The sequence below is a fragment of the Lolium rigidum genome, chromosome 2 (genome assembly GCF_022539505.1).
Source record: "Lolium rigidum isolate FL_2022 chromosome 2, APGP_CSIRO_Lrig_0.1, whole genome shotgun sequence".
Classification (NCBI taxonomy): Eukaryota; Viridiplantae; Streptophyta; class Magnoliopsida; order Poales; family Poaceae; genus Lolium; species Lolium rigidum.
Genome location: NC_061509.1, coordinates 56,784,464 through 56,812,309, shown reverse-complemented (window position 1 = coordinate 56,812,309; position 27,846 = coordinate 56,784,464). Strand labels below are relative to the sequence as shown.

Sequence of the window (27,846 nt, the reverse complement as noted above, 5' to 3'; positions counted from 1 at the left end):
TTTTTTTTGATTTGGTATGCACGAAAGTTTACTTGATTAGTCATGTAAAAAACCAACGGTTCTTACCAACAAGCTCTAGGTGGATGCTGAATTTCTTATAAAATGTTCCCCGCAATTTTCTAATATAAAATGTAGCGCAAATGATTTCTTGGAAAAAATCGTGTATGATTGAATCATTCAAATCAAACAACTATCATAGAAAAAGTTGCTTAGGTTTTCAATCCCCAGAGCTCCTATCAAAATCCCCTAAGTCAAAGAGTTCCTTCCATCACGCTCACCTCCTCTTAACATTGTTTTACCCCCATGGAACCATCAAAGCTAAATCTCGATGGGTAAGTTCAGATATTATTTCAACTGTGTTTTTTTACTACTGATGCATAGTATTTTTTTTTTCCTATTTTGGTACTGTATCTTTTAGCAAGTTGTTTTAACATAATTTATATTACATTCTCTCAATTGTCTAATTTGATTTTTTATATTCTATATTGTACTTTCATGCCAGCTTGTTTTACATTGTTCCTATGGTGTCTTCTCACGGTTGAGTATAGACGTTTACACCTATTTTTGTATTATAGTTTTCTATTGTACTTTTTCTCTTAGTTGTATATTGCACCTTTTGATTTTGAGTGATCCACCTATTGATGGTTGTTTATTTCATTTTTGTATTGTTGTGTACTTTCTCTGATAAAAAATTATAAGTCTTTTAAAAGATGTTACAAGGTCAAAACATCATAAATCAAAATCTCCGGAGGCCATGTCATGTGCAGTGGGGTTATTACACTAGCGATTTCTACATCAATTCTTCAAAAATTCGTTGCATCACACAAAAAAGTATTAAATATTTTCTATTTATAAATTTCTAAAGTAACTTGATTATTTTATCAAAGTAGTACTGTATACTTGGCTACTTTCTACAGAAAAACTAGAGAGAACAATAAAAGCAACAAGATATAAGTACAAATCTCACAAAGAAATAAATAAACAAGCAATAAAAACATAGCATTGTACGGCCAAAAGAATCAGTAAAGGAAGTAGTTAAAATTAGGTCTGTGGTGTTCACCCATTTTTCCCTCGAACTGAAAAGTTGGTCACTCATCAAAACTAAATCTCGATAGATGAGTTCAGATATTTATTTTCAAGTTTTTTCTACTAATTGATATTATTTTTCCAATTGTTCTACTATATATAAATGAAAATTAAACAATTGCGGAAATGTAATATAAATAATATTAATACAACTTACTCTATGTATTCATACCTTTGCTTTGCATTATTCCCATTGTGTCTTCTCGCAGTTGTGTATAGTACTTTTACACCTATTTAGTTTTCTATTGTATTTTTTCTCTTAGTTGTATACTGAACTTTTGATTTTCAGTGCTCCACCTATTAATTGTTGTTTATTGCATTTTTGTACTGTTGACTACTTTCTTTGATCCGAAATATAATTCTTTTACACCGTGTTGCAAGCTCACATCCATCATGAATCAAAATCCTTGGATACCATGGCATAGGGGTTCTTGTTGCATCATACAACACTAGTGAATTTGACCATCAATTATTGCTCAAATACGACGTGTCACATAAAAGTATATACAATCTATTTTCATTTGTAAACTGCTAAAGTTACTTAATTTTTTGATCAAGAATAGTATTGTATACTTTGATACTTTCTACAGAAAACAGGAGAAAACGATACTCCTAGGATAGAAGGAAAAAATGTCTCATCAAAGAAATAAACACATAAGGAATACAACATAGCATTACACGGCCAAAAAATCTGGTAAAGAAAGTGATTACTATTAGGTGGTGTGATGCTCACTCATTTTCCCTCTACCTGAAAAGGTGTTCGCTCATTGGTCAACTACTCAATACTCACGTCTTAGCCGCAATAAAACAACTTTTTAGTTTTTAAAGTCATTACACTCTTTCCTATTCTAGGAAACATTATAATTTTTTATATTTTATAATAGTTTTTATCGAAAACAAAATTACCACTCCCTCTTATATTTAGGAAAATAGGTACTACTAGTTTTTTTTTCAAGCACTGGTGGCCAAAAAAAATATCCCTGAAAAATACAAAAGTGCGAGGCCTGCTTGACGGCCTGCTTTAATCCTGCCCATATGTGCAACCGCATGCTGTGCCTACATAATCCAACACGGCCCAGACTTTGATTTATTCCTCCTTTCTGCGGCCGGGAATGTGGCCGAGTTGACTCATCGGGGAAATAATGGAACTGGACGCGGTCGCCGACGGAGAGCCGGCGATGCCGGCCGCGCCGACGGCGACGGGCGTGGTGCGGGTGGAGAAGGTGAGGGGCAGGTCGGCGGTCACCCGGTGCTTCGCGAAGTACCCGCTCAAGATCATCGTCCCCTCGAAGGTGCGTACGTCCTCCCCCGCCCTCACAGAGGAAGTAGATTGGCTCGCCTAACTGACCTCGCCATGGCATGGCAGGTGGGCTCCGCCTCCTCCGGCGCCGTCTGGCTCTATTCCCTCACCTACGGCGGCGGCATCGTCTCCGTGAGCCTTCTGTCTCATTCCCTTCGATCGCTTTTCTCTCAGGGGACCGACTGGTGGTGCCTGTAGCCAGGAGGAGTGAACTCTTTTCTGAAAGTATGTTGTGTTGTTTCAGGGGGATAGGATCTCCTGCACGGTGAGCGTCGGCGACGGGTGCACGGCGGCGATGACCACGCAGGCCTCCACCAAGGTGATAATACTACCTGTAATGTTTCTGGTTGTCAATTGGACTGAACACTCAGGTAGATTCGTCAGTGTGGCAGGGGATGAACGGCAATACACCTCCAAATATGTATGGGTAGCTTCGTGGTGTTAAGTTAACTGTCTTAACAATGTAGGAAATAGTCTTCTATTATAATGATTATAGCCTTAGCCACACTTGGGTAGCATTTTCGTATACAAATGGCAATACTTAATCACCGCGATGTTGAGCATGGCAATGGGAATTGGGAAGCTAGGTTGTAGTTTCATATGCACTTGAGAGTAGTGGTTTTTCTCCAAAGTAGGAGCTGGGCCCGAATTCAGGTTTTCCAATAATTTCCTCTTTGTATTATGAAACTTTTTTTACTGAAGAAATATAAATTTGATAGAAGCAGTATGACCTCTGAGTTCTGTTGTTGGCAGTTTAGGAAGTCTTTCTACTGAATTACTGTCATGCCTCTGCTCACCTGTATGCAACCAGGGCCATGGCCCAGGGCGTAGGATCTTTTCCAGCCTGCTACCTATATGCATTTTGGATTTGGGCCCCGCTTGCAGCCCACTACAACACCATCTTTGTTGCATCAACATGTCCAAGATGACCAAAACGAGCAGGCCGGCATCGTGTCATCAAACGAACGCACCATCCTTCCTGCAGGACGCGCGCGCAGCCACACCGTCGTCACCGCTAGCTGGCTTAACACCATAGGCACGCAGGCTCCCGGACCTGCTGCTTGGCTGATGTGCCGCCGCCACTGGCCACCTCCACCTTCCTTCTCCGCGTGACCCAGCGACCGTCAGCCGGCGAAGCTCTGAATTCTGATGCATGTCTCCACTACGTGATAACTAGTCCAGCCTCCACTCAATCAGTTCACTGCTCAACGGTTCGGCTTGCAGCTCCCACATGAGCTACGTAATGTTTGGTCATGTTGTCTTTGATTGGATTGGGTTATGCCGACAGTCCAGACTTGCACTGATTCATGGTTTTGTGCTGAAATCATGTGTGTATCATTGCAATCTTCCCCAATTTTGTGTGCAATTATATGGATTTTTTAAATTTTCCTTTTGCGCTTAGTATTGGCCCGGGGCTTGCTCGAATCCTGGCTCCGCCACTGCCTGTATGCACAATCTCAGTCACTAAATGTTAACTGTAAAAGCTGCGTTCCCAGAAGTCTCTGCTTATTTTCTGATTGTCAAGTACATGTTCAGGTTTACAAGGCTGTGGGTTTAAAATGTTCTGAGCAAGTTCTAGAGGTAATGTTTATTCAAAGAAAATGGATACCATCTTTGGGCTTTGACCCTTGGCTTCTAAAATGAGTACTGTTGTAGTGTTGTTAGAAAATAACCATAATTTGTTACATGCAGTAGGCCACTGTTGGAAAGGATGCACTCTTTGCAGTTATCCCAGATCCTGTAACCTGCTTCTCAACTGCTCGATACTACCAGAAGCAAGTGTTCCATGTTTCCGGCAGTTCAAACTTGGTCATTGTAGATTGGTTTACAAGTGGCCGGTATGAAAATGGAGAAATATGGGACTTCAGCTCCTACAAGAGTGTCAACCATATTCTCTTGGAAGAGGATCAGCCTCTCTTTATTGACTCCGTAAGAACTTACACCCTTCTCCTAGCATGTGCCTTATTAAGCCGATTCATCTCATTCACCATCATTGCTTAAGCTAAAAGTTGTGCCATGTCAACCTTTGTATGTCTGAACAGGTTCTATTAGAACAAGGCTCGAATTGTAGTATTGCTGAGCGTATGCAGGAATACAATGTCGTTGCGATGGTTGTGTTACTGGGGTAAGTTCATCTTCTACAACATATATTCCTCCCGCATGGGCTGCACTGAAAAGCATGAATATGCAGTTCTATGAATATTTTTCAATCAAATGGCATTACTTTTCCAGTTTTCTCCAGTAGCCATTATGGTCAGGTTTAATAGAAAACTTAATGCACGACCATGGATGTCTTTTTACCAGTCGTTTCTTTTTCTATAAGGTTTTCTAGACTTGAAATTTGGCAATTGTTAAAGTACTCAGCTGCGGTAATGATCTTCTGAAGAAATGTAAATGTAATAGACTAATAGTTCTTGGGAATCATAATCAATTGGTAGTTAGTACAGCTGTATATTCCAGGAGCTTGTGTAGTATCTGTCCGTTCCGAATTATAAGATGTTCTAACTTCTTTTTCTGAGGCGTATGTATCTAGACACATTTCAGTGTGCTGGTTCACTCATTTCAGTCCGTATGTAGGCCACGTTGAAATATCCAAAACATCTTATAATTCGGAACGGAGGTAGTATCTGTGAATTTCTTTTAGGAATCTGTGAGATTGTTGGATACCAGAATGCACATTTAACTACATTACCATGTGTCTACTGATAGCCTGGCTGCCTGAATCTGAACCATGTTGTTGGTGATCCCCTTTGCAGGCCAAAGCTGAAGCACATACAGGACCAGATGCAGGATGAAGTGAAGAACATGATGTCTGTACAACTGCGTCCTCCCACCTCTGGTGGAGGTCGCTATGCCGCAAGGCTGCAGCCTCTACCCTCCCAGAAGAGGCCCCCACTCATCGCCTCTTGCAGTCCATTCGGTCACATGGTTTGTTGCCACTTCTTCCTACAGTACTACAGCCACAGCTAATCAAGCACACTTGGCTCACATAGCATGTGGCAACGTCTGTTTTCTGGTTGCCGCAGGGAACCGGCATGGTCGCCCGGATAGTGGCAGTGAGCACCGAGTCCGTGTACAACTTCCTGAGAGACCATCTGGCTGCGCTTGAACCGTTTCTTGGCGCCACCCCATATTCTGCATCATGAAGCTTAGAGCAGACTGCTGATCATTGAGTTAACTTATTGTGAAATTTCCACGTGGATACGAATGGGGCTCTAAATTCTTTCGGTATATACACATGTCTAGCTACATATATTGTTGGCTAGAAGTTGTTGTCATAGCTGGGCCTGGCAGTTTACGGACTCGCTTGTACAGCTCAAACGAATCATCTGGCCTTCTGTTGGCCAGCCTGAAAAGGGTTTGCTCGGCCAGTTTTGTGTTTTGCATGGCCCATAAAAGTTCATGTAATTTAGGGCCCAATTACTAAATCCGTGGCCGCACTCCGGTAGCATTTTCGTGTAATAATGGTAAATTGGTAATACTTGATTACCGCGATGTTGAGCATGGAAATGACAATCTGTTATAGTACCATATGCACTTGAGAGTACTGTTCTTTCTCCAACGTCGGAGCTGGGGCCAAATTTGGGTCATCAAATGATTTCTTCTTTGTATTATGATCTATGAATTTTTTTTTTGAAGCGAGACAAATTAGATGCCAACAGTATTATCTCCGAGCTCTGTTGTTAGCAGTTTAGGATAACTTTCTACCGATTTACTGTCATGCCTCTGGTTAGTGTATACACAAGCTCAGTCAACAAATCTTTACTATTAATAAAGCTGTGTTCCTAGAAGACCTTGTTTTCTGATTGTCAAGTACATGTTCAGGTTACAAGGCTGAGAGTTTAAAATGTTCCGAGCAGGTTCTAGAGGTAATGTTTCTTCAGAGGAAAAATCATACATCTTTGGGCTTCGCCCCTTTGTTTCTAAGATGGTTACTTTTGTAGGTTTGTTGGTAAGAAAATAACGATAATTTGTTACATGTAGTAGGCAACAGTTGGAAAGGATGTACTCTTTGCAGTTATCCCAAATCCTGTAACCTGCTTCTCAACCTCTCGATACTACCAGAAGCAAGTTTTCCATGTTTCCGGCTGTTCAAACCTGGTCCTTGTAGATTGGTTTACAGGTGGCCGGTATGAAAGTGGAGAAATATGGGACTTCAACTCCTACAAGAGCGTCAACCATATTCTTTCGGAAGAAGATCATCCTCTATTTTTTGGTTTCCGGTTGGAGTTGCTACATTGTGCGTTTCGTGCATGCACGAGTCAGGCCGTGTGGTTGGAAGGTGTGCACTCATTTTAAGCCATCGGCGCACAAAGATCATCCTCTCTTTATTGACTCCGTGAGAACTTACACCCTTCTCCTAGCACGTGCTTGATTAAGCCGATTCATCTCATTCGTCATTGCTTGAGCTAAAAATTGTGCCCATGTCAACCTTTCTATGTCTGGACAGGTTCTATTGGAACAGGGCTCGAATTGTAGTATTTCTTAGCGGATGCAGGAATACAATGTCGGTGCGATGGTTGTGTTACTGGGGTAAGTTTATGTAGTGCTACATATGTTCAGCTCTGTGAATATTGTTCAGCCAAGGAACACTACCTTTCCCTCAATTATCATTTTCTTTGAGGATTGCTGTCGGTGGTTTTCCCAGGTTTTGAGTTAGTTCGCAACAAAGAAGAATGTATCTTCAGATTCAACAAATAAAACTCCAAACACATTAGAATGGATTGCCGAAGAAATAACAGAAAATCAAAACAAGGCCGCACACTTCTACATCAAATTCAGAGTTCAAAAAGAGGTAGTCGTGATAAGGTAAAGCGGTCTGGATCTCCTGAATCTCAGTCGCTAAAATCATTAACATTGGATAGTTGTGGGAACAGTGCACTCGGCTTTACCATTGTGTTGGTAGATGCTCCACTCTACACTTTAAGTTAAGGGGCTAACAGCAAACTCTGCGAACATTTGAGAGAGCAAATATACACAGACAGAGGAAGCTGCCGATCGCCACCAGCTGTTTTCTAAAAAAAAAATTTAAGTACCTTTTCTTACGGAAGGCATGATCAAGGTGTAGATCTGAAATTTTCGTTGGTAGAAGTCACTGCATTTTATACTGCCACCTGCAATTGGTGTTTCCAGATAGTAGACAGGGAGACGGCTGCGACTTGTATTGACTCTTGTGTACTCATTCCCAACTTGGCTCTTATTGTTAACTGTTATCACAAATAAAGAGTTCATATGTTTTAAAAGGGCATTCCGACTTCTAAGAGTGGCGGTTACTGACCAATTAGGTTATTCGGATAGTTTAGTTGTCTACATATCTAATCAAAGCTAACCACCAAGTTTACAACTAACACAATTGCAGCCAAATCGCCACATGTCGCCCTCCTACGGCTGCTGATCTCCCATCACACACCGGCCGCAAGAGTCGTTTTGACACCACCATTAAACTAATTAACCAATCGCCTCCTACACTGTGATCAGAAAAAAAAATGATACAACACAAAACAATACTCGAAGGCTTGGTATATCAGGTATACCAAGGAGTGTCCTACACCAAGAAGAACACATACCCATGGCATACTCACCCATGTACACGCTTCAGCTCTCCTGCATCCAAATAGCCATAGCCTTGCTTTTGTTCACTCAAGCTAAGAGCACTACAGAGGAGAGGTTTGCCCATACAAATGGTATGATCACCAGCTGTATTGCCAGTGAGAGGTTTGCCCTTCTCACCTTCAGGGCAGGTCTATCAGACCATGGCAACCTCCTTTCGTCATGGAAGGGTGATGACTGCTGCCGATGGAAGGGCATCTATTGCAGCAATAGAACCGGCCATGTTGTCAGGCTCGATATCCGTGGCACTGATTGCAGAAGCGGCGATGGGCCTTGGCAGGTGCTAGCTGGCAACATAAGCTCCTCTCTTCTAGATTTACAGCACCTGCACTATATCGACCTCAGCTGCAACAATTTCAACAAGATACAGATACCGGAGTTCATGGGTTCTCTCCATAAGTTGAGATACCTCAACCTATCAAGGTCAAATTTCATTGGAAGGATACCACCACAGCTGGGTAATCTCTCCAACTTACGGTACTTGAATCTTGAGACCCTCTCATACAACATATATTCCACTGATATCACGTGGTTGTCGCGGTTGACTTCTATTGAGCACCTGGATATGACTGGTGTGAACCTCAGTACAGCTGTTCACTGGCTTCCGGCGGTGAACATGCTTCTAACTCTGAAAGTTCTTCGTCTTTCCTTTTGCCTGCTTGGAAGTAGCCCTGATTCTCTTCAGCTCACAAACCTGACATCTCTTGAAACACTAGATATTTCGGACAACGACTTCCATAAACGTAGCACACCCAACTGGTTTTGGGGTTTAAGTCGCCTCAAGTATCTAGATATCTCGTTCAATGGTTTCTATGGCCCATTTCCGGATGAGATAGGTAATATGACTCCCATGTTGGAACTTGATTTGTCATTCAATAACCTTGTGGGCATGATACCATCCAACATGAAGAATCTATGCAACTAGTTTCTGAAACAAACAATATCAACGGCAGTATATCAGAACTATTCCATCGATTACCTATTTGTTCAAGGAATAAACTTCAAAAGTTGTTTCTGCCATACAACAATTTGACTGGAAACCTGCCAAGTACACTAGTAAAATACTTGAGCAACCTGAGCTGGCTAGATCTCTCTGGCAATAAACTCACTGGTCATGTGCCGCTGTGGATAGGAGAGCTCAGAAAGCTAAGAAAGTTAGTCCTTTACTCGAACAACTTGGATGGGGTCATGCATAAAGGCCACTTTTCACGTTTACATGTTTTGGAGGAATTGAAGTTGTCAGACAACTCCATAGCCATCACAGTGAGTCCAACTTGGATTCCTCCTTTCAGTCTAACATTGATTCACCTTCGGTCCTGCCCACTAGGGCCTAAATTTCCGAAGTGGCTTAGATGGCAAACACAGGTAGCGAGTCTTGATGTGTCAAACACAAACATAAATGACATGTTACCAGATTGGTTTTGGATTGCAGCTTTCTCTGTGGTGTATCTCAATATCCGAAATAATCAGATAAAAGGAGTTCTCCCATCAACAATGGAATTTATGAGAGCGAAAGCAATGGATTTCAGTTCTAACCAGTTTGGTGGTCCAATACCTAAGCTTCCCATCAATCTAACTGGCTTAGATCTCAGTCGGAACAATGTAGTTGGGCCACTACCAATAGACTTTGGAGCGCCAGGGCTTATAACACTTATTCTATATGACAACATGATCTCTGGTGCCATTCCATCTTCTTTGTGCAGGTTGCGATCATTGCGGTTGCTAGATCTATCAAGGAATAATCTCAATGGGTCAATAACTAATTGCCTTGTCAATGAATCCATCACAAACATGACAAGTCTGAGTATTGTCAATCTAAGCTTAAGAAACAATAGTCTCTCGGGTGAATTTCCTTCACTTCTGAAGAACTGCCCACAACTTGTCTTTCTTGATCTTAGATCCAATCAATTCTCTGGGATTTTACCATCATGGATTGGGGAGAACCTATCGTCTTTGTCATTCTTGGGACTGAGATCCAATATGTTTTCTGGTCACATTCCAGTCGAGCTTATGAAGGTTGTTAATCTTCAATATTTGGACCTTGCCTACAACTATATGTCAGGGACCGTACCGAAGTCTATCGTTAATTGCACAGGCATGGCACAAGTAAGAGAACGCTGACGTTCTTCGGGGTGCATTCACTTTTGGAGAAGGGGATGATGGCGAGGGACTAATTACTGAGAATTTGACGGTACTCATAAAAGGTCAAGAGAGATTATATACAGGAGAAATCATATATATGGTGAATCTTGATTTATCTTGTAACAGTCTTACTGGAGAGATTCCTGAAGAAATCAGCACTCTCGCTGCATTGAAGAGTCTGAACTTATCGTGGAACAACTTCAACGGAAAAATTCCTGAGAAGATTGGGGCTTTAATGCAAGTGGAGTCACTCGACCTATCACACAATTGTTTGTCCGGTGAAATCCCTTCAAGCTTATCGGCTCTCACATCATTGAGTCGCCTGAACCTGTCCTACAACATTCTGAGTGGGAGGATACCTACTGGAAATCAACTCCAAACACTTGAAGACCCGGCATCTATATACATCAGCAACCCTGGCCTCTGCGGTCCTCCTCTCTCGCGGAAATGCGCATCACAACCCGAGCCAATTCCAGGAGACAGCCATGGAGATGCAAGCGATGAAATGGTTTCATTTTTCCCCGCGATGGGTTCTGGATATGTGATGGGTCTCTGCGTGGTCTTCTGCACCCTCTTGTTCAAGAGGAAATGGAGAGTTTCTTGGTACTCGCTGTATGACCGGGCTTATGTGCAAGTGGTTGTTTCCTGGGCTTCCTTGAGAGGTAAAATGCGGTAGAAACTGAGATCACCAGCACTGGTTTGGTCTCATGTATCAATCGATGTTCAAGTATATTGTACTAGAAGATTTATCATGTATCAATCTATGTTCAACTGTATTGTACTGGAAGATTTATCATGTATCAATCTATGTCCAACTGTATTACACTGGAAGATTTATGATGTTTCAATCTGTGTCCAAGTATATTGTACTAGAAGATTTATCATGTATCAATCTATGTTCAACTGTATTGTACTCGAAGATTTATGATGTTTCAATCTATGTCCAAATATATTATACTGGAAGGTTTATCATGTATGAATCAATGTTGAACTAGTCATATATATGTATGTATTTAAGGTTCTTTTTATCCAACAAAACGCAAAGGGAACTTTGCATTTCATTTCATTGAAAGGTAGAGTTTGTTACACACCTCCTTTTTTTCGATAAAGGGCATTTTATTACTTAATCTCCTAACAGGTTTACACACAATTTATCACGGATTGGGGAGTTTAGTGAACGTCCATTGTTGGCAAGACATCTCTCAGCCCGTTTGCGCCTGCAGTAACCTCAGTTTTTCGCTTCCTCTTTAATCTTGGCACACAGGTCTCGAGTTGAAGATTGCGCTCCCTCGACGATACAGTCATTACGATGCTTCCAGACCATCCATGGCACTAGCAACGTCGCAGTCGCCAGCCCTTTGTGCATCGGCTTCGGAGTGTGCTGTCTTGCGGCATGCCACCAATCTATATATAAGGTTTCCTGGACTCTGGCTGACTGAATCTGAACCGTGCTGTTGAGGTTTCCCTTTGCAGGCCCGAAAATGCGTTCGCGGAGCTGATCTGGGGCGTTGTTGATATCAACCGCCGTCCGTGCCGCTGTAAGATTCGGGCGCCGGGCCCACGCGCTGCAAGGTTTGACCAGCCTTTTTCTCCAATACGCGATGCGAGCAGTACCATACGGCGTACGATATACGGTCGGGCCCCGCAGACGACGTGTGGTATCGTACAAATCATGGGCTCGGTCAGTTCGAATACCACTCGCCTGCTCCCTGCGGCTGCAGCACACACGCGACCACCGCCGACTCCGCCTAGATCCCGACGACGGGAGGCGGCGATGGAGGTCCATGGCAGCCCCCAAGGGTTCACTTAGCCCCCAAGGTCAGATCTCAGAGTCCTGTTTCCTCATTCGAGTTCGTTTTTCTCGCCGGCGACTGTCTGACTCAGTTTCTCTCGTCTGGCTCCAGCATGGGAGTTCCAGGCCTAGATTGGCCAGGGCTAGATCGGGAGGACGCAATCCAGACGGAAGACGAGTGCAGCAGCCCAAGCTGGAGCGTCGAGTCTGGGAGATCTGGAAGCAGCGGCGATTTCACGGAGAGCTCGGCGCTGAAATCCGACCAGTAATCTGTAGCGGAAGCTCCGATCTCTCCATCGATGGGGTCAGGGAACAAAAGGTGCGGAAATATGTTGTTAATTCTCGAGAGAATTCAGTTGTTGTTGTCCCATGGCTAGTATGATGGTGCAATTGAGATTAATTATGTTGCTGCCTCATATCTGAATTTGAGTAATCATGCACCTGTGGAGGCGTTCTGAAAGTGAAATGCTAGTATGTTCTATGGTTATTTTAAAATCCCCCAAGCATGCCACATTCAGACCGCACCTGGTCATGGCCCATACTAAAACACATCTGTTTTGAAGGAAGTGTGGTTGAGTTGGAATTTAGGTTCACATTAAACGGTAATTGCTAATTAGATGTGTGTGAAAAGAATCAGAAAAAAGGGTGCACTGGAGCATTCTGGACATGCATTAGTATTCATGCTTGCCCCTGTCGTGAGGGAGCCTGCTTTGCTGTTTTTGCGGTGTTGTAATTCATCAAGACAAGTTATTTCTTTGGTGTAATAATTGGAGTTTCATTTATTTTACAGTACAGATAATACTCCAGTATCCTTTCATTTGATCAGTAGCCTTCCATTTAATGTATAGTTCAGAGAATACTCCAGTATCCTTTCATTTAATTTCAAGCTACATTGGTCTTGTGAAACATACCTATTAAGCCAACTGCGCATCTATTAGGAAGAAATGTGGTCGTGTTTAAAAAGTACTACACATAAATGCTTCGTTGTCATGCACCTGTAGAGGCGTTCTGAAAGTGAAATTCTAGCTCGTTCTATGGTTATTTCAAAATCCCCAAGTATGCCACATTCAACCCGGACCTGGTCATGGCCCACACTAAAACACATATCTTTTAAAGGGAAATCAGGTTGAGTTGGATTTTAGGTCCACATTAGACGGTACTTGCTATTCTTGAAAGAAACGTGGTTGAGTTGGAAATTAGGTAGACATTCTCTTTTGTGTTACGCCTATTGCGGAGTCAGGGAAATTGGGGGCTTTTAGGAGATGGAACGATGGGCATTTTATCATATGTTATATGAGTATCGTTTTTTCAGGACGCCATGAGGAGTGAGTAATTTGATCTCTTTTATGCAGTTCACACGATTTCGAAGAGGAACAACTGACGCCAGAGTATTCCCATGTTACTGCATCAGAATCGCCCAAGTCTACACATTGTACGAATAAGAGGTTTGTCGTTTTTTTATGTTTTAGGAGTATCGTCCATTCTGGTCCTATATGTGTCGCAGCTTTGCATAGCATGTTTATATTTAGTTTTAAGGAATATGGCTTTGCTGCTTAGAGCATAACATGGGCTCCCGAATCCACAAAGCAGGCCATATGATGGCATAGTAGAAGACGACTATCTGGACGTTCCTGCAGTTGGATCATCTGATTCACCGACAGAACCTGATACATGGGTGAAGAGGTCAGTTGCCCTTTTTTCAATTGCAAACTGATTGATTAAAAAATGCGGGTTCAGTATACGAATTTTCCTTGCTTTTGGTTTTTAAGAAACGGTATGAAAGATGTGGAATAGCCTGTAGTTTACATTTGTAATGGGCTGTTCTAGACACTCCTGAGCACAAGCTGGTTCAGGGTAGCATCAGGTCCCAGTAGGAGATATCACACGGTCATTCTCTTATTGCTATACTTATGTTTGACAGGCCACGATTCGGGAAGATCCCTGATTTCAGAACAGCAAAAAATGGGAGGAAGAGCACTTTGGAATTAAAAATGAGAAAATTTGGAAATAGGAATTCAGATGAGGTAGTTGCTCCTGAACCAGGATTGGAGTTTGATTCTTTACTAGAAGCATTCGACTTCTTCAACCTCTACTCCTGGGAGGTTGGCTTCGGCATCAGATATGGGGCGTCTAGGAAGAATAAACATGGGAGAATGATGATGCAGGAGATCCTGTGCGGATGCGCGGTATGATTTCTTATCATATAGTTTAATGCCTATGTAAACGAGCACCCCGCACTTTACGAAATATTGCCTATAAAGAGAAAACCATTGTTGTCAGCCTTTTTTCATGCACCCAAATGCTGTTTGATGAGTTCTCATTTTCAACCCAGAGTCATTCGAAGTTGCAATGAGCAGTATGTTAGATGCAATCCCCAAGATCACAGAGGCAAGCAGGATTTGTGATGGTCTTGGGCTGGAACAGAGGCTTCATGCATCAGGCCTGGGAGGAAACATAAATGCCGGATCAGGACATGGAGATGCACCCGGACGGACTAGCCTAACCCCTGGCATGGTTGCTCCATTCAAGAAAACGGATTTAGGCCGCCTGACTTCAGCAAGAGCCAAACCTGGCTATGATGTTAGCGTGCCATGGACCTTATAGTATAGCATATTGTACCATGTGGGAACTTTCAAAAGGACCACATGAATTTTTATGATGGTGTTTTATCTTCATAGAAGGATAAGGACTTGTTAGCCACTAATCCGTAACTATTTTTTCACTGACTTGTCACCCTATTTGGGTTAAGTCAAGGTTCTATGTAGGTGTCTAAATCCCCTAGAGGGGTAAACCTTCAAGCGATGACTTGTGTGAATATAATGTGTGCGCGCACAACCATGCTAGGGAGCGATGCATATTTTCGGGGGTACGACATGGACCTTTTAGTATAGCATTTTGTACCATCTGGAAACTTTTTTAAGGACCGTATGGCTTGTGGAGAAGATGTTATCCTATGTCACTGCTACGTCACGCACCGGGTTTTTTTTTTTGTTTTGATCATGTTTTCTTATAGTAAAAATGGAGGATTTTTTTATCGTAATGGGCTTCATAGGTATGAATTTGATGTGCTCAAGCATAATCCTTAGATGAATCACCGCATCATTTTTATAGAGACAAATTAGTGAGGAAAAAAGCACGTTAGAGAACGATGCACATAAGGGGTACGACATGGACCTTATAGTATAGCATATTGTACCGCGTGGAAACTTTCATAAGGTCCATTTTCCGTATGTGCATTAGGTGACTAGTATTTTTTTATAATCGTGAATTACAAATCATATGTGTTTGTACTATAGAGCCCTTGGCCAGCATTTATTTGTTGTAAAAAAACATCAATTTTAGTCTCAGTCTCGCCTTGACTACTATAAATTAAATGAATGTAAACACCATCTATCATCGGAGTCAGGCCGATGCATAAAGGATACCTAGGGACCTTATGATATTACCCGAAGGTATTAACAGGGCTATCATAGAAGCAACTGTATAAATCTTAAACAAAATTAGTTCTGACTTGTCTCGTCTATGAGATGCGACAATGTATGCAGGTATTTTATCTATTTGATTGTAGCATGCGAGTGTCTTCTCGATTAATTCCGCCAGTATTTGAGGATACATGAAGGACTCTATAATATTACAATGTGAACGAGATTTTGAGAAGGACCGCATGAACTATACAAGGTCAAATCGACAAGACGACAATATCACACCCAGAGGTATGGGGATGGCTAAAAGAGTTTCAACTGTGTAAGTCTTAGATAGTTATTGTCTTGACTTGTCAACTCTATGAGATGCAACAATGTAGTGTGTGAGTGATTCTTTGAGAGCGGCATGCCAATATCCTCTCGATTAATGCCGCTTGTATTTGAGGGTACACGAAGGACTCTATGATATCACACAATGAACAATATATATGGAGATTTGATAAGGACCGCATGGACTATACAAGGTCAAATCCACAAGACAACGATATCACACCTGGAGGTATGAGGAGGGCTAATTCTTAGATAATTCCTATGTTAACTTGACACCTCTATGAGATGCAACAATGTATTAACAGGGCTATCATAGAAGCAACTGTATAACTCTTAAGAAATTTTAGTTATGACTTGTCTCGTCTATGAGATGCAACAATGTATGAAAGTGTAATTTTGTAAGTTTTTTGTGTGTGTCTCGTCTCCTCTTCGTGTTCCAACAAGGTAATATGCGAGTGTTTTAGTTTATTGGAGGGTTAAGGACTATTCTGGCCACGAAAAAGATATAGGATATCTCATGTACTTTACGATCGACGTAGTGCACGGTATGGCTGGCGTGGTAAGGACCGCATAGCTATTTTTGACCACCAGGATATGAGTAATACATTCATGGGTGACTTGGAAAAGTCTGAGCAAGGTACCTTATGAGTAATTTCTTAAGGACCGAATGCTGCTAAATGAGGTACCACATCCTTTTATACGGAGTCGAGACGCCGACACATCTATGTCACACCCTGAGGTATCCGGGTGCCCCCGAGGGTTTCGTTTGTTATTTTTTATAATATAATTAAAGGATAATTTCATGTTGGACAGGTATAGTATGAAATTAATGTATGCTAACATAATCCACCGATTACTCAAAATCGATGACCGGAGGATATCATAAGGTCTTTATTCATAACCCACAATGGTACGATCTAGGTTTAAAAGCGTGGAAAGTGTAATTCGTAAGTTTTTTTTTGTGTGTCTCGTCTCCTCCTCATGTTTCAACAAGGTAATATGTGGGTGTTTTAGTTTATTAGAGGGTTAAGGACTATTCTGGCTACAAAAAAGATATAGGATATCTCAAGTACTTTACGATCGACCTAGCGGACGGTATGGCTGGCGTGGTAAGGACCGCATAGCTTTTTGGCCACCAGGATATGAGCTATACATACATGGGTGACTTGGCAAAGTCTTCGTAAGGTACGTTGTGAGTAATTTCTTAAGGACCGAATGCGGCTAAATGATGCACCGCATACTTTATACGGAGTCGAGACGCCGACACATCTATGTCACACCCAGAGGTATCCGGGTGTACCTTACGAAGAATTTTTTTGTGTCTTTTCTCCTATTTGAATTGTGACAAGATTATATGCGGGTGTTTTAAGTTCCTAGAGGACTAAGGACCTTTTTTGGCAACAAATACCATATAGGATTTATCAAGTACCTTATGAGTAATACATTCGTGTGTGACCTGGCAAAGTCTTCGTAAGGTACCTTATGAGTAATTTCTTAAGAACCGAATGTCGCTAAATGAGGTACCGCATCTTTGATAAGGATTCGAGACGCCTACACATCTAGGTCACACCCGGAGCTATCCGGGTGCCCTCGAGGGTTTCGTTTGTTATTTTTTACGATATAACTAAATGATATTTCATGTTGGACTAGTATAGTATTAAATTAATGTATGTGAACATAATCCACCGATTACTCAAAATCGATGACCGGAGGATATCATAAGGACTTTATTCATAACCCACAACAGTACGAGCTAGGTTTAAAACTGTGCGAAAGTGTAATATGTAAGTTTTTTGTGTGTTTCGTCTCCTGTTCGTGTTCCAACAAGGTAATATGCGGGTGTTTTAGTTTATTGGAGGGTTAAGGACTATTCTGGCCACGAAAAAGATATAGGATATCTCAAGTACTTTACGATCGACCTAGTGCACGGTGTGGCTGACGTGGTAAGGACCGCATAGCTATTTTTGACCACCAGGATATGAGTAATACATTCATGGGTGACTTGGAAAAGTCTGAGCAAGGTACCTTATGAGTAATTTCTTAAGGACCGAATGCTGCTAAATGAGGTACCACATCCTTTTATACGGAGTCGAGACGCCGACACATCTATGTCACACCCTGAGGTATCCGGGTGCCCCCGAGGGTTTCGTTTGTTATTTTTTATGATATAATTAAAGGATAATTTCATGTTGGACAGGTATAGCATGAAATTAATGTATGCTAACATAATCCACCGATTACTCAAAATCGATGACCGGAGGATATCATAAGGTCTTTATTCATAACCCACAATGGTACGATCTAGGTTTAAAAGCGTGGAAAGTGTAATTCGTAAGTTTTTTTTTGTGTGTCTCGTCTCCTCCTCATGTTTCAACAAGGTAATATGTGGGTGTTTTAGTTTATTAGAGGGTTAAGGACTATTCTGGCTACAAAAAAGATATAGGATATCTCAAGTACTTTACGATCGACCTAGCGCACGGTATGGCTGGCGTGGTAAGGACCGCATAGCTTTTTGGCCACCAGGATATGAGTTATACATACATGGGTGAATTGGCAAAGTCTTCGTAAGGTACGTTGTGAGTAATTTCTTAAGGACCGAATGCGGCTAAATGATGCACCGCATACTTTATACGGAGTCGAGACGCCGACACATCTATGTCACACCCAGAGGTATCCGGTGTACCTTACGAAGACTTTTTTTGTGTCTTTTCTCCTATTTGAATTGTGACAAGATTATATGCGGGTGTTTTAAGTTCCTAGAGGACTAAGGACCTTTTTTGGCAACAAATACCATATAGGATTTATCAAGTACCTTATGAGTAATACATTCGTGTGTGACCTGGCAAAGTCTTCGTAAGGTACCTTATGAGTAATTTCTTAAGAACCGAATGTCGCTAAATGAGGTACCGCATCTTTGATAAGGATTCGAGACGCCGACACATCTAGGCCACACCCGGAGCTATCCGGGTGCCCTCGAGGGTTTCGTTTGTTATTTTTTACGATATAACTAAATGATATTTCATGTTGGACTAGTATAGTATTAAATTAATGTATGTGAACATAATCCACCGATTACTCAAAATCGATGACCGGAGGATATCATAAGGACTTTATTCATAACCCACAACAGTACGAGCTAGGTTTAAAACTGTGCGAAAGTGTAATATGTAAGTTTTTTGTGTGTTTCGTCTCCTCTTCGTGTTCCAACAAGGTAATATGCGGGTGTTTTAGTTTATTAGAGGGTTAAGGACTATTATGGCCACGAAAAAGATATAGGATATCTCAAGTACTTTACGATCGACCTAGTGCACGGTATGGCTGGCATGGTAAGGACCGCATAGCTATTTTTGACCACCAGGATATGAGTAATACATTCATGGGTGACTTGGAAAAGTCTGAGCAAGGTACCTTATGAGTAATTTCTTAAGGACCGAATGCTGCAAAATGAGGTACCGCATCCTTTTATACGGAGTCGAGACGCCGACACATCTATGTCACACCCTGAGGTATCCGGGTGCCCCCGAGGGTTTCGTTTGTTATTTTTTATGATATAATTAAAGGATAATTTCATGTTGGACAGGTATAGTATGAAATTAATGTATGCTAAGCTTGGGGATGCTGATACGTCTCCGACGTATCGATAATTTCTTATGTTCCATGCCACATTATTGATGATATCTACATGTTTTATGCACACTTTGTGTCACATTCGTGCATTTTCTGGAACTAACCTATTAACAAGATGCCGAAGAGCCGCTTGTCGTTTTCTGCTGTTTTTGGTTTCAGAAATCCTAGTAACGAAATATTCTCGGAATTGGACGAAATCAACGCCCAGGGTCCTATTTTGCCACGAAGCTTCCAGAAGACCGAAGAGGAGTCGAAGTGGAGCCACGAGGCGCCGCCACACTAGGGCGGCGCGGCCACGATACGAAAAACCTTCCAGAGACGCCGCCGCCGCCAATCCCATCTCGGGGGATTCTGGAGATCTCCTCCGGCACCCTGCCGGAGAGGGGATTCATCTCCCGGAGGACTCTTCACCGCCATGGTCGCCTCCGGAGTGATGAGTGAGTAGTTCACCCCTGGACTATGGGTCCATAGCAGTAGCTAGATGGTTGTCTTCTCCTCATTGTGCTTCATTGTTGGATCTTGTGAGCTGCCTAACATGATCAAGATCATCTATCCGTAATACTATATGTTGTGTTTGTCGGGATCCGATGGATAGAGAATACTATGTTATGTTAATTATCAAGTTATTACCTATGTGTTGTTTATGATCTTGCATGCTCTCCGTTATTAGTAGAGGCTCGGCCAAGTTTTTGCTCTTAACTCCAAGAGGGAGTATTTATGCTCGATAGTGGGTTCATGCCTCCATTGATATCCGGGACGAGGATGTGAAAGTTCTAAGGTTGTGGATGTGCTTTTGCCACTAGGGATAAAATATTGATGCTATGTCTAAGGATGTAGTTGTTGATTACATTACGCACCATACTTAATGCAATTGTCTGTTGCTTTGCAACTTAATACTGGAAGGGGTTCGGATGGCGGTCTATGTACTTTGTCGTAATGCCCAATTAAATCTCACTATATTTATCATGACATGTATGTGCATTGTTATGCCCTCTCTATTTGTCAATTGCCCGACTGTAATTTGTTCACCCAACATGCTTTTATCTTATGGGAGAGACACCTCTAGTGAACTGTGGACCCCGGTCCATTCTTTTATACTCGAAATACAAATCTGCCGCAATACTTGTTTTATCTGTTTTCTTGCAAACAATCATCGTCCACACAATACGATTAATCCTTTGTTACGAAGCAAGCCGGTGAGATTGACAACCTCACTGTTTCGTTGGGGCAAAGTACTTTGGTTGTGTTGTGCAGGTTCCACGTTGGCGCCGGAATCTCCGGTGTTGCGCCGCAAGACATCCCGTCGCCATCAACCTTCAACGTGCTTCTTGGCTCCTCCTGGTTCGATAAACCTTGGTTTCTTTCTGAGGGAAAACTTGCTGCTGTGCGCATCATACCTTCCTCTTGGGGTTCCCAACGAACGTGTGAGTTACACGCCATCAGACGCCGTCCAGCCTCGCTTCGATCTGGAACTGCCCTGCCTCCTTTTCTTTGGTGAACTCCGCCAGGCCGGCCGCCGCCAGCTTGGGCAGGGCCTTGGCGACTCCTCCACCGTTACGCGCATGGCGGTGGTCTTCTTCGCGCCCTGGTAGAAGGCTCGGATGGTGCCTCCCTCGTCGAACTTGGTGCCGTTGAAGAAGAAGACGGTGGCTAGGTCGCTGTAGCTGATGTCGTAGTACATGTCGGGGTTGCGCGGGGAGATGGTGACGGTGGCGTTGTAGAAGAGGAGCTGGAGTTGGGGCGTGTAGGTGTTGGTGGATGGGGAGAGGGAGAATCGCGCGAGGAGGGCGTCGTCGGCGGTGGCTTTGGGCGTCTTGATGATGGCGAAGGCGAGGATGATGTCATGATGATGACCGTGAGTACGATGCCGACGGCGACCCAGATGGCGATTGTTGTCCAGCTGCAGTTGCAATTGCAGCAGTCGATGCAGTCGTAGTCGCAGAGTCCCGCTGCCCCATGGCTGCTGTGCGCGTCCGCCCTCTGAGTCTGAACTTGGGACGGTGGATGGGTAACTTTATGAGAGCATCGACATTCTTATCCACATTCTATGAACCCATGGTTGCAAAAGCTGAAATTTCTATGATTCCTTTGCGAACCCTTGTCTATACCACATTCTTATCACGCTGGGACACGGACCAGATTGAAAGTCACTGTCACACTTAGTCCCGGATGTTGCTACATAGTGTACACTATGGAGATTTTGATAAGAACTATATGGTATTACCCGGTGTACGACATAGCCATCTTGGTAAGGACCGCATGTCTATAGGAGGTCATGTAAGAAGATGACGGGATTACACCTGGAGGTATTAGCAGGGCTATAATAGAAGCAACCGGTGTAATTTTTATGATTTTGATAAGGATTACCCCTGGAGGTATTAGCACGTGTAACGTTTATAGGTCGTACGGCCTACTAATTGCGCACTTATTGAGTACTTATATGCAAGCCATGCAGTGCAGTATGATTTACTGAAACTTGTTGAGTATTCTCACACACGCAGTACGAAACAAACAAATTTGTACAGCCTTGTAAATATGTTCTAGCATTTGTAAATTTTCAAGATTTTGATTCAAATACTATCACAACCTTTTGGACCGGGAAAGGGAGAGGGAACAAGTAGGTGAATATAAGCATTTATCGGTCTTGAGCTTGTTTGCTTTTTTAAAACTGTAACTACGGCGGGCGTAGCCAGCCTGAACATATATTCAGCCAAGTTGCCTATGAAGCTTTTCAGCCTCTACAAGATGGGTTAAAATGAACCAGAGTACACGGAGGTTACGAAGGAGAAGAAGAAAGGAAAAAAACGCACACCACCAACAGACAAGACTAAGAAGAGAAAAAAACAAAGTGGCCATCCCTCAATCTAGGGGACCGACCTAGGCACAACAATCACGAGGAAGAGCCCCAAGAACACGAAGGAGGGACAACCCAGCTCGAGGACTCACCGGAGTAGTCAAACGGCCATGGTCCGCCGAGACCTAGCACCGGCACTGCACCATCGACGTAATCGAAGAGCAGTGCACATCCGAGACCACACTACGCACCGTCACCACCTGTGTCGAGGGTGTGGCCGAAAGGTTGCGCACGGCCAAGACGACGCCATGATGCCTGTGTGCCACCGGCTGGAGTCGAAGGGCATCAAAAGGCAGAGACACCCATAGATTACTCTCGCATGGAGCACCCGCCGCGCTCCGAAGATCCCCACCAAGGACCCGACACCAGAGCCCAGCATATGGAGGTAACACAACCATGAAAGCTTGATTTGACACTTTACTTTTATTATATGGCATGCAATTATTCTCCACTCACTTTTGCTTTTGCCAAAATTCCTTCAAGTTCGTCATCCTGGTCAAGTTTGAGACCGTATGGTCTACTTATGTGTGGGACTTCAAGGCAGAGAAGATCATAATCATGGATCCAACCATGAACAATGGCGATGAGTCTGATAAGGTTATCCAGACCAGGCACAGCTATTGGTGTATGCATTGCCACTTTTTTCCCTGGATGGAATGCGTGCATGAAGGATTGGGAACCATGTTTCCTCAAAGGGCTTATTGCGTCGATTTGTGAGGTGTAGCCTGGCATACCCTTATTGCAAATTTTACCTTGGAATTTTTTAGCTAGCTGCCTGAATGAAGTCGTCTCATGGATTATTTATGGTGATGTCAAATTGCAGTCAAAACATCGGAGTATATGCGATTCACTTTGCGAGACACTGGATGGGATCAAAATTGAAGAAGGTTTTAACACCGGTAAGATACAGGAGAATAGTGAGCTAGTGTCACTTCATACAGCTTGTTATGTCCGTGATGGGGTATGGATTTTGCAGGTTGGAGACGGATTAATTCATTCTAGGATATATCTCCTAGTGGATGCACTTTCGATTGAGGGAAACATCGGTCATATCCCAGAGAAGTACACACGCTGCTTCAGAACGAAGTAACGTCACCCAAGACCAAAGGGGCTGATGTACCTTTGTTAGGAAATATGTGTACTGTGTCCTGGTTGCCTATGCAGCTGTAATCAGGGAGGCTGTATGTCAAGGGTGGATTCTCTTATAACCTGAGATATGCCTGCCATTTTTTCGAACCCATGCATCGCGAGGGCACCTAAAGATGCGCCCTCCCGTACGAGACCTCCAAATATTAATTGAGTACTCTTGTATCCATCGCAATGACACTTAAATTCAGCGTATGCCCTGGAATGTTCATGATTACCAGCTGGGCTATGATTTCTTATCTATCGTGTTGTTAGGATTTATCATGCCTAATATACTTAAAACGACTCTATGCTTATCGTTTTGCTGTAACTATATAACCAAATGGGGAATACATTTAGAATGTTCGTCATTCTACTCATTCTATTATAGGAAAAAATGCGGTGTGTAATACAAATGTTCAATTACAGCGTCGAACAGAATTCTCTGTACTTCTACAAATCGAACAGATCCGTAGAATATATGGTGCGCGATGTCAGTACAGAGAGTACTGCCGACATCATGGTTGAGTACAGCACAGAACATAACATTTCACCAGACATATTCATTTTTCGGTTGCACCAACACACGCGACATGCAAGCCAAGAGTTGGAAGTTTTATGTTTCCTTTTTACCACATTTTCTATCACGCTGGACACGGGCCAGATTGGAAGATATCACCGCACGGCAAAACGTAGAGAAACGTAGAGTACTCAGCGTCTCTGCATATGGTACTGCAGTAGTGATCTATATTGTCCCAGAGGTTGCATATAGAGTACTTCATATTGGAAGTTATCACGGCACCGCAAATGGTAGAGTCCTTATTTGTCAATGCATATGGTACTGCCATATTTATCTATATTGACCCGGAAATTGCTACATAGAGTACTTCAGTCATATAGGACAGTACAGCATGGTTCTGTTATAGAAATCCTATCATGTTACGCTGGAACAAAAATGGAACACATGGTGCATATAAACATATACGTAAGGGGGGATTAGATTATTACAGGGTTCAAAGAATAAGCGATGGAAAAAATAGTGCAACGCCTATAATCACTTCACCTGGTTTAAGTGTATAATTATGCAGTCTTACATGCGGGTTTCCGAAAATCTACGGGTTACAATAGATATTAAGGCCTATTTAAGAAGCACAACCACAAGTAATGCAAACACAGTAACAGCTACACTGACGGCAGATATGCACACATTGGCATATATGTTTAAGCTTCGCGAGACTTCAACGCTGTTTGCGCCGGATCGTTTCCTTCAGCTTGAATTCACTAGTCTTCATTTTGGTCTCTTTATGCTCTAGTGCGATCTGGAGATTGTTCTTCTCAGCCAAAAGCGCTATGTATGCTTGATCCATGGGATAATCTGATTCACCTGACATGATACCCTTTTTGGAGTGTACACCAACCAAGATCCACAAATGAATCAAAGACCTAGTTAAAACTGGATTCCAGGGTTCATCAACCCATACGACGAACGAGCAACGATCAGCCCCCTGCATTTTTATACAAATAACAAAAAACAGCACGGTTACCTTTTGAAGTCTGAATTTATTCACTACACAGACATCTCAGTTCTTTAGGTTCATCGTAATAATGGGGCGTACGAAAAATAATTTGCAATCCTTACGGAAAAAAGTTGTTCGGATCATTTGTCTGCTGATTTGGACATCTAGCACTAGAACAAAATAAGAATTCGGTCGTCATCAATGCCACTATTTACCATCTATGAAAATGTTTTGTTCAGCCAGGGAAGGAGAGTGATGGTTTGATATGTTTTTTTGTTTACAGAACGGGGTGCGGTGAAATTATCAGTATAAACGAGCACTTTCGAAGTCACCTAATCTCAGCTACCTCTGGTGCACCTCCGGCACCTAAGATTAGGAGGATACCTATATTTGAACAAGTGTCCATGTTGGCAATGAACAGAAAGTTATTCTACTGCTGACAGACCACACAACTAGATTGGGTTTCTAGATAATAAGCAAGTGTCGTTCACTCCATGTGGTAAAGAAATCATTTTCCTAACCTGACGAGGGCATCCGAGGAATCTCCTCCTAGTAGCAGCCATGTCGAATGCTACCTTCCTCTGAGGGACCTCCCCGTGACGTCATCTGCGATGCGTGTTGAGATCCGGTCCGGCGAAGAACGGATTGAGGATCTCTCGAGGAAGGTCTAAGAAGGCGTCGTGGTCAGTAGCTCTGGTTGGGGCGAGGATTGGATGAAATAAATCAGGCAGTCTAGAAATCTTCAAAGCAACGGCTGGTAAGGATTGAGCAGATGTCAGAAGATTACCTCGCATACAAGTTCAGAATCCCCACGAGATCTTCGCTCCGCAGAGTCGAATCTGGTCCGCCTTCTTCGCCTGTGAATCCAGACCACGGCGACATAGCGAGGTAGATCTGGCGGTCAGAGGAGATGCGCGGCCTTCGAAGCTTTGGATCCTTCAGGTAATGGCGGCGGAGTGGTAGAAATCGACTGGTGAGGAAAGGGGCCAGGGCTCACCGGAGGGGACGAGTGGTGTGCGGAGGGGAACGAGGCGTACACGGGGTGAGAGATGGGTCCACGCGAAGGAATCTAATCACTTTAATACGGTACTGCAGCAAACCGAACAAATCGACCGATACGGAGATATACGCGCATACATCCACTGCCCGGTCAACGGATGGCTCGTATCCCTAGGGGACTGTAGCGGTTGGGATATAAGCTTCGCCCGAGATCAGCTGCTAAATCTGCGCGTCGTTGCAGGCCAAAGCTAAGCACGTACAAGATCAGTTGCAGGATGAAGTGAAGAACATGACGTCTGTCCAACTGCATCTTCCTACCTCCGGTGGCAGCCGCTACGCCGCAAAGGCCTCAACCTCTACTCTCTCAGACGAGGCCCCCGCTCATCGCCTCTTGTAGTCCATTCGGTCGCACGGTTACTCGGTTAGTTGCCGCTCCTTCCTGCAGGGCTGCAGTACTGCAGCATAGCTAATCACGCACACTTGACTCACAGAACATGTAGAAGCCTCGGTGGATCTCCCCATCTCCAGGATGGGTCTGTGTCAACGTTGATGCGGCTCTGTTCTCAGCTGAGCAGCGGATGGGCTGGGGTGCGGTGTTTCGCAATCATGATGGTGCTTTTGTTCTCTCCTGTAGTGAAGGCTTGAATGGGTTTCCAGCTCCTGAATTGGCTGAGGCCTTAGCTGTTCGCTCTGCCCTATCCATGGCCAAGGACAGAGGTTTTCAGAAGCTTGTCCTCGTCTTAGATTGTCTATCTTTGATTCAGAGGATCTCTAGCTCAGTTCGAGACCGCTCGGTTATCGGCTCTATGACATCAAGTCTCTGAAGTCGGATTTTGAATCCTGTACGTTCAGATTTTCTAGTAGAAGTACGAATGTGGTAGCTCATAAACTGGCCCGTTCTTCGGTGCCTTTGTTTTGTAATGTTTCAGTAGGTGTTATCCCGGAGTTCATTCGGGAGGAACTATGTAATGATGTTGCTTAATCAATAAAGACCACATTCTATATAAAAGCATCTGTTTTCGGTTGCCGGCTTGCCGCAGGGAACTGCCATGGTCTCTCGTGTAGTGGCGGTGAGCACCGAGTCCGTGTACACCTTCGTGAGAGCATCTCTAACAGAGCCCGTAAACATGCGAACTGTAAAAATCGAGTTCAGGCCACTGAACTCGTGTTTACGGATCGAAAAAGTGTCGGCGCAGATCACAACCCCTAAAATAAAACTGTAAAAAAGAATATTTCTTAATATGCCACATGTTTTTTTCCTGGTCGAATCCTTCTTCTTCCTCTGCTCTGCAAGCTTGCTCCGGCCACCCGCCTTGGCCCCGCGCTGCCTCGTCCCCGTCCCGCCCGGCGCCGCCTGGCGCCGCCCGGCCTCGCCCCGCCCCACCCTGGCCTCGCCCCGAGCCGCCCCGGCGACGTCCTGCCCCGCGCCGCCCCAGCGACGTCCTGCCACGAGCCGCCCCGCGCCGCCCCGTCATGCGCCGCCCCGGCTCGCCCCGCGCCGGCCAAAACTGCCCTGGCGAGCTCGACTCCGCCCCGCCCTGTCACGGACGCCTCTAGGGCCGCCCCGCCTGCGCCCGGCGAACTCGTGGGCAGCTGGTTGCCCACTCTCCCTTCCTCGAGCTTGCACGGTAGTGCTCCGCTGAAATTTGGCTGTCCTCGAGCCAAATTTTGCCGAATTTTGGTCGTATTGTGTCGCTGAAATTTGGCTGTCCTCGAGCCAAATTTTGCCGAATTTTGGTCGTATTGTGTCAGTGTTTGAGCTGAAGTTTCAGACCGCCAAAACACCACTAGGAGTACAGTTCAGTGTTCAGTTCGACCTTCCGACCCCTACAAATAGGGGCAGAGTTTGGTTTTCAGTCTCAGCCTGTAAAAAAAAATTCGGTTTCGTCCCATTTACAGTAACTAATCTGCGCCGATTTCTAAACTAAACCCGTAAACTGATAGTTATTTTATAGTTTTGGCCTGTTAATAGGCTCTGCTAGAGACATCAGCTGGCGGCGCTGGAACCGTTCCTTGGCGCCGCCCCGTATTCTGCATCGTGA

The 27,846-nt window shown here is 43.7% G+C and overlaps 2 protein-coding genes, 1 long non-coding RNA gene and 1 pseudogene across 3 annotated transcripts; 3 read left to right on the top strand and 1 right to left on the bottom strand.

Moving 5' to 3' along the window:
* The first annotated feature begins 2,228 nt into the window (after nucleotides 1–2,228).
* LOC124691774 (urease accessory protein D-like) lies at nucleotides 2,229–5,757 on the top strand. Its single transcript, XM_047225045.1, has 8 exons — nucleotides 2,229–2,378; nucleotides 2,453–2,518; nucleotides 2,631–2,705; nucleotides 3,923–3,967; nucleotides 4,082–4,315; nucleotides 4,429–4,511; nucleotides 5,143–5,314; nucleotides 5,413–5,757. The coding sequence occupies exons 1-8, from the start codon at nucleotides 2,229–2,231 to the stop codon at nucleotides 5,530–5,532; spliced, it is 945 nt and encodes a 314-aa protein (XP_047081001.1). The 3' UTR covers nucleotides 5,533–5,757.
* A 123-nt stretch (nucleotides 5,758–5,880) lies between these two features.
* Nucleotides 5,881–27,846, top strand: LOC124689772 (annotated as a pseudogene).
* On the top strand, nucleotides 11,850–14,732 carry LOC124691775. Its single transcript, XM_047225046.1, has 6 exons — nucleotides 11,850–11,956; nucleotides 12,043–12,249; nucleotides 13,283–13,375; nucleotides 13,521–13,613; nucleotides 13,852–14,116; nucleotides 14,263–14,732. Exons 2-6 carry the CDS (start codon nucleotides 12,230–12,232, stop codon nucleotides 14,281–14,283), a joined length of 492 nt encoding a protein of 163 aa, XP_047081002.1. The 5' UTR covers nucleotides 11,850–11,956; nucleotides 12,043–12,229; the 3' UTR covers nucleotides 14,284–14,732.
* Nucleotides 24,288–25,872, bottom strand: LOC124691776. Its single transcript, XR_006999148.1, has 3 exons — nucleotides 25,593–25,872; nucleotides 25,327–25,498; nucleotides 24,288–24,793 (listed from the first exon to the last, which is right to left on the bottom strand). It is a non-coding gene; the product is annotated as an uncharacterized LOC124691776 (long non-coding RNA).

Coding starts and splice junctions, on each gene's coding strand:
- LOC124691774 (XM_047225045.1), top strand. CDS start 2,229: ATGGAACTGGACGCGGTCGCCGACGGAGAGCCGGCGATGCCGGCCGCG. Junction 2,519..2,630: donor ACGGCGGCGGCATCGTCTCC/GTGAGCCTTCTG, acceptor GTGTTGTTTCAG/GGGGATAGGATCTCCTGCAC. Junction 4,316..4,428: donor AGCCTCTCTTTATTGACTCC/GTAAGAACTTAC, acceptor ATGTCTGAACAG/GTTCTATTAGAACAAGGCTC.
- LOC124691775 (XM_047225046.1), top strand. CDS start 12,230: ATGGGGTCAGGGAACAAAAG. Junction 13,376..13,520: donor ACACATTGTACGAATAAGAG/GTTTGTCGTTTT, acceptor TCCACAAAGCAG/GCCATATGATGGCATAGTAG. Junction 14,117..14,262: donor AGATCCTGTGCGGATGCGCG/GTATGATTTCTT, acceptor TTTTCAACCCAG/AGTCATTCGAAGTTGCAATG.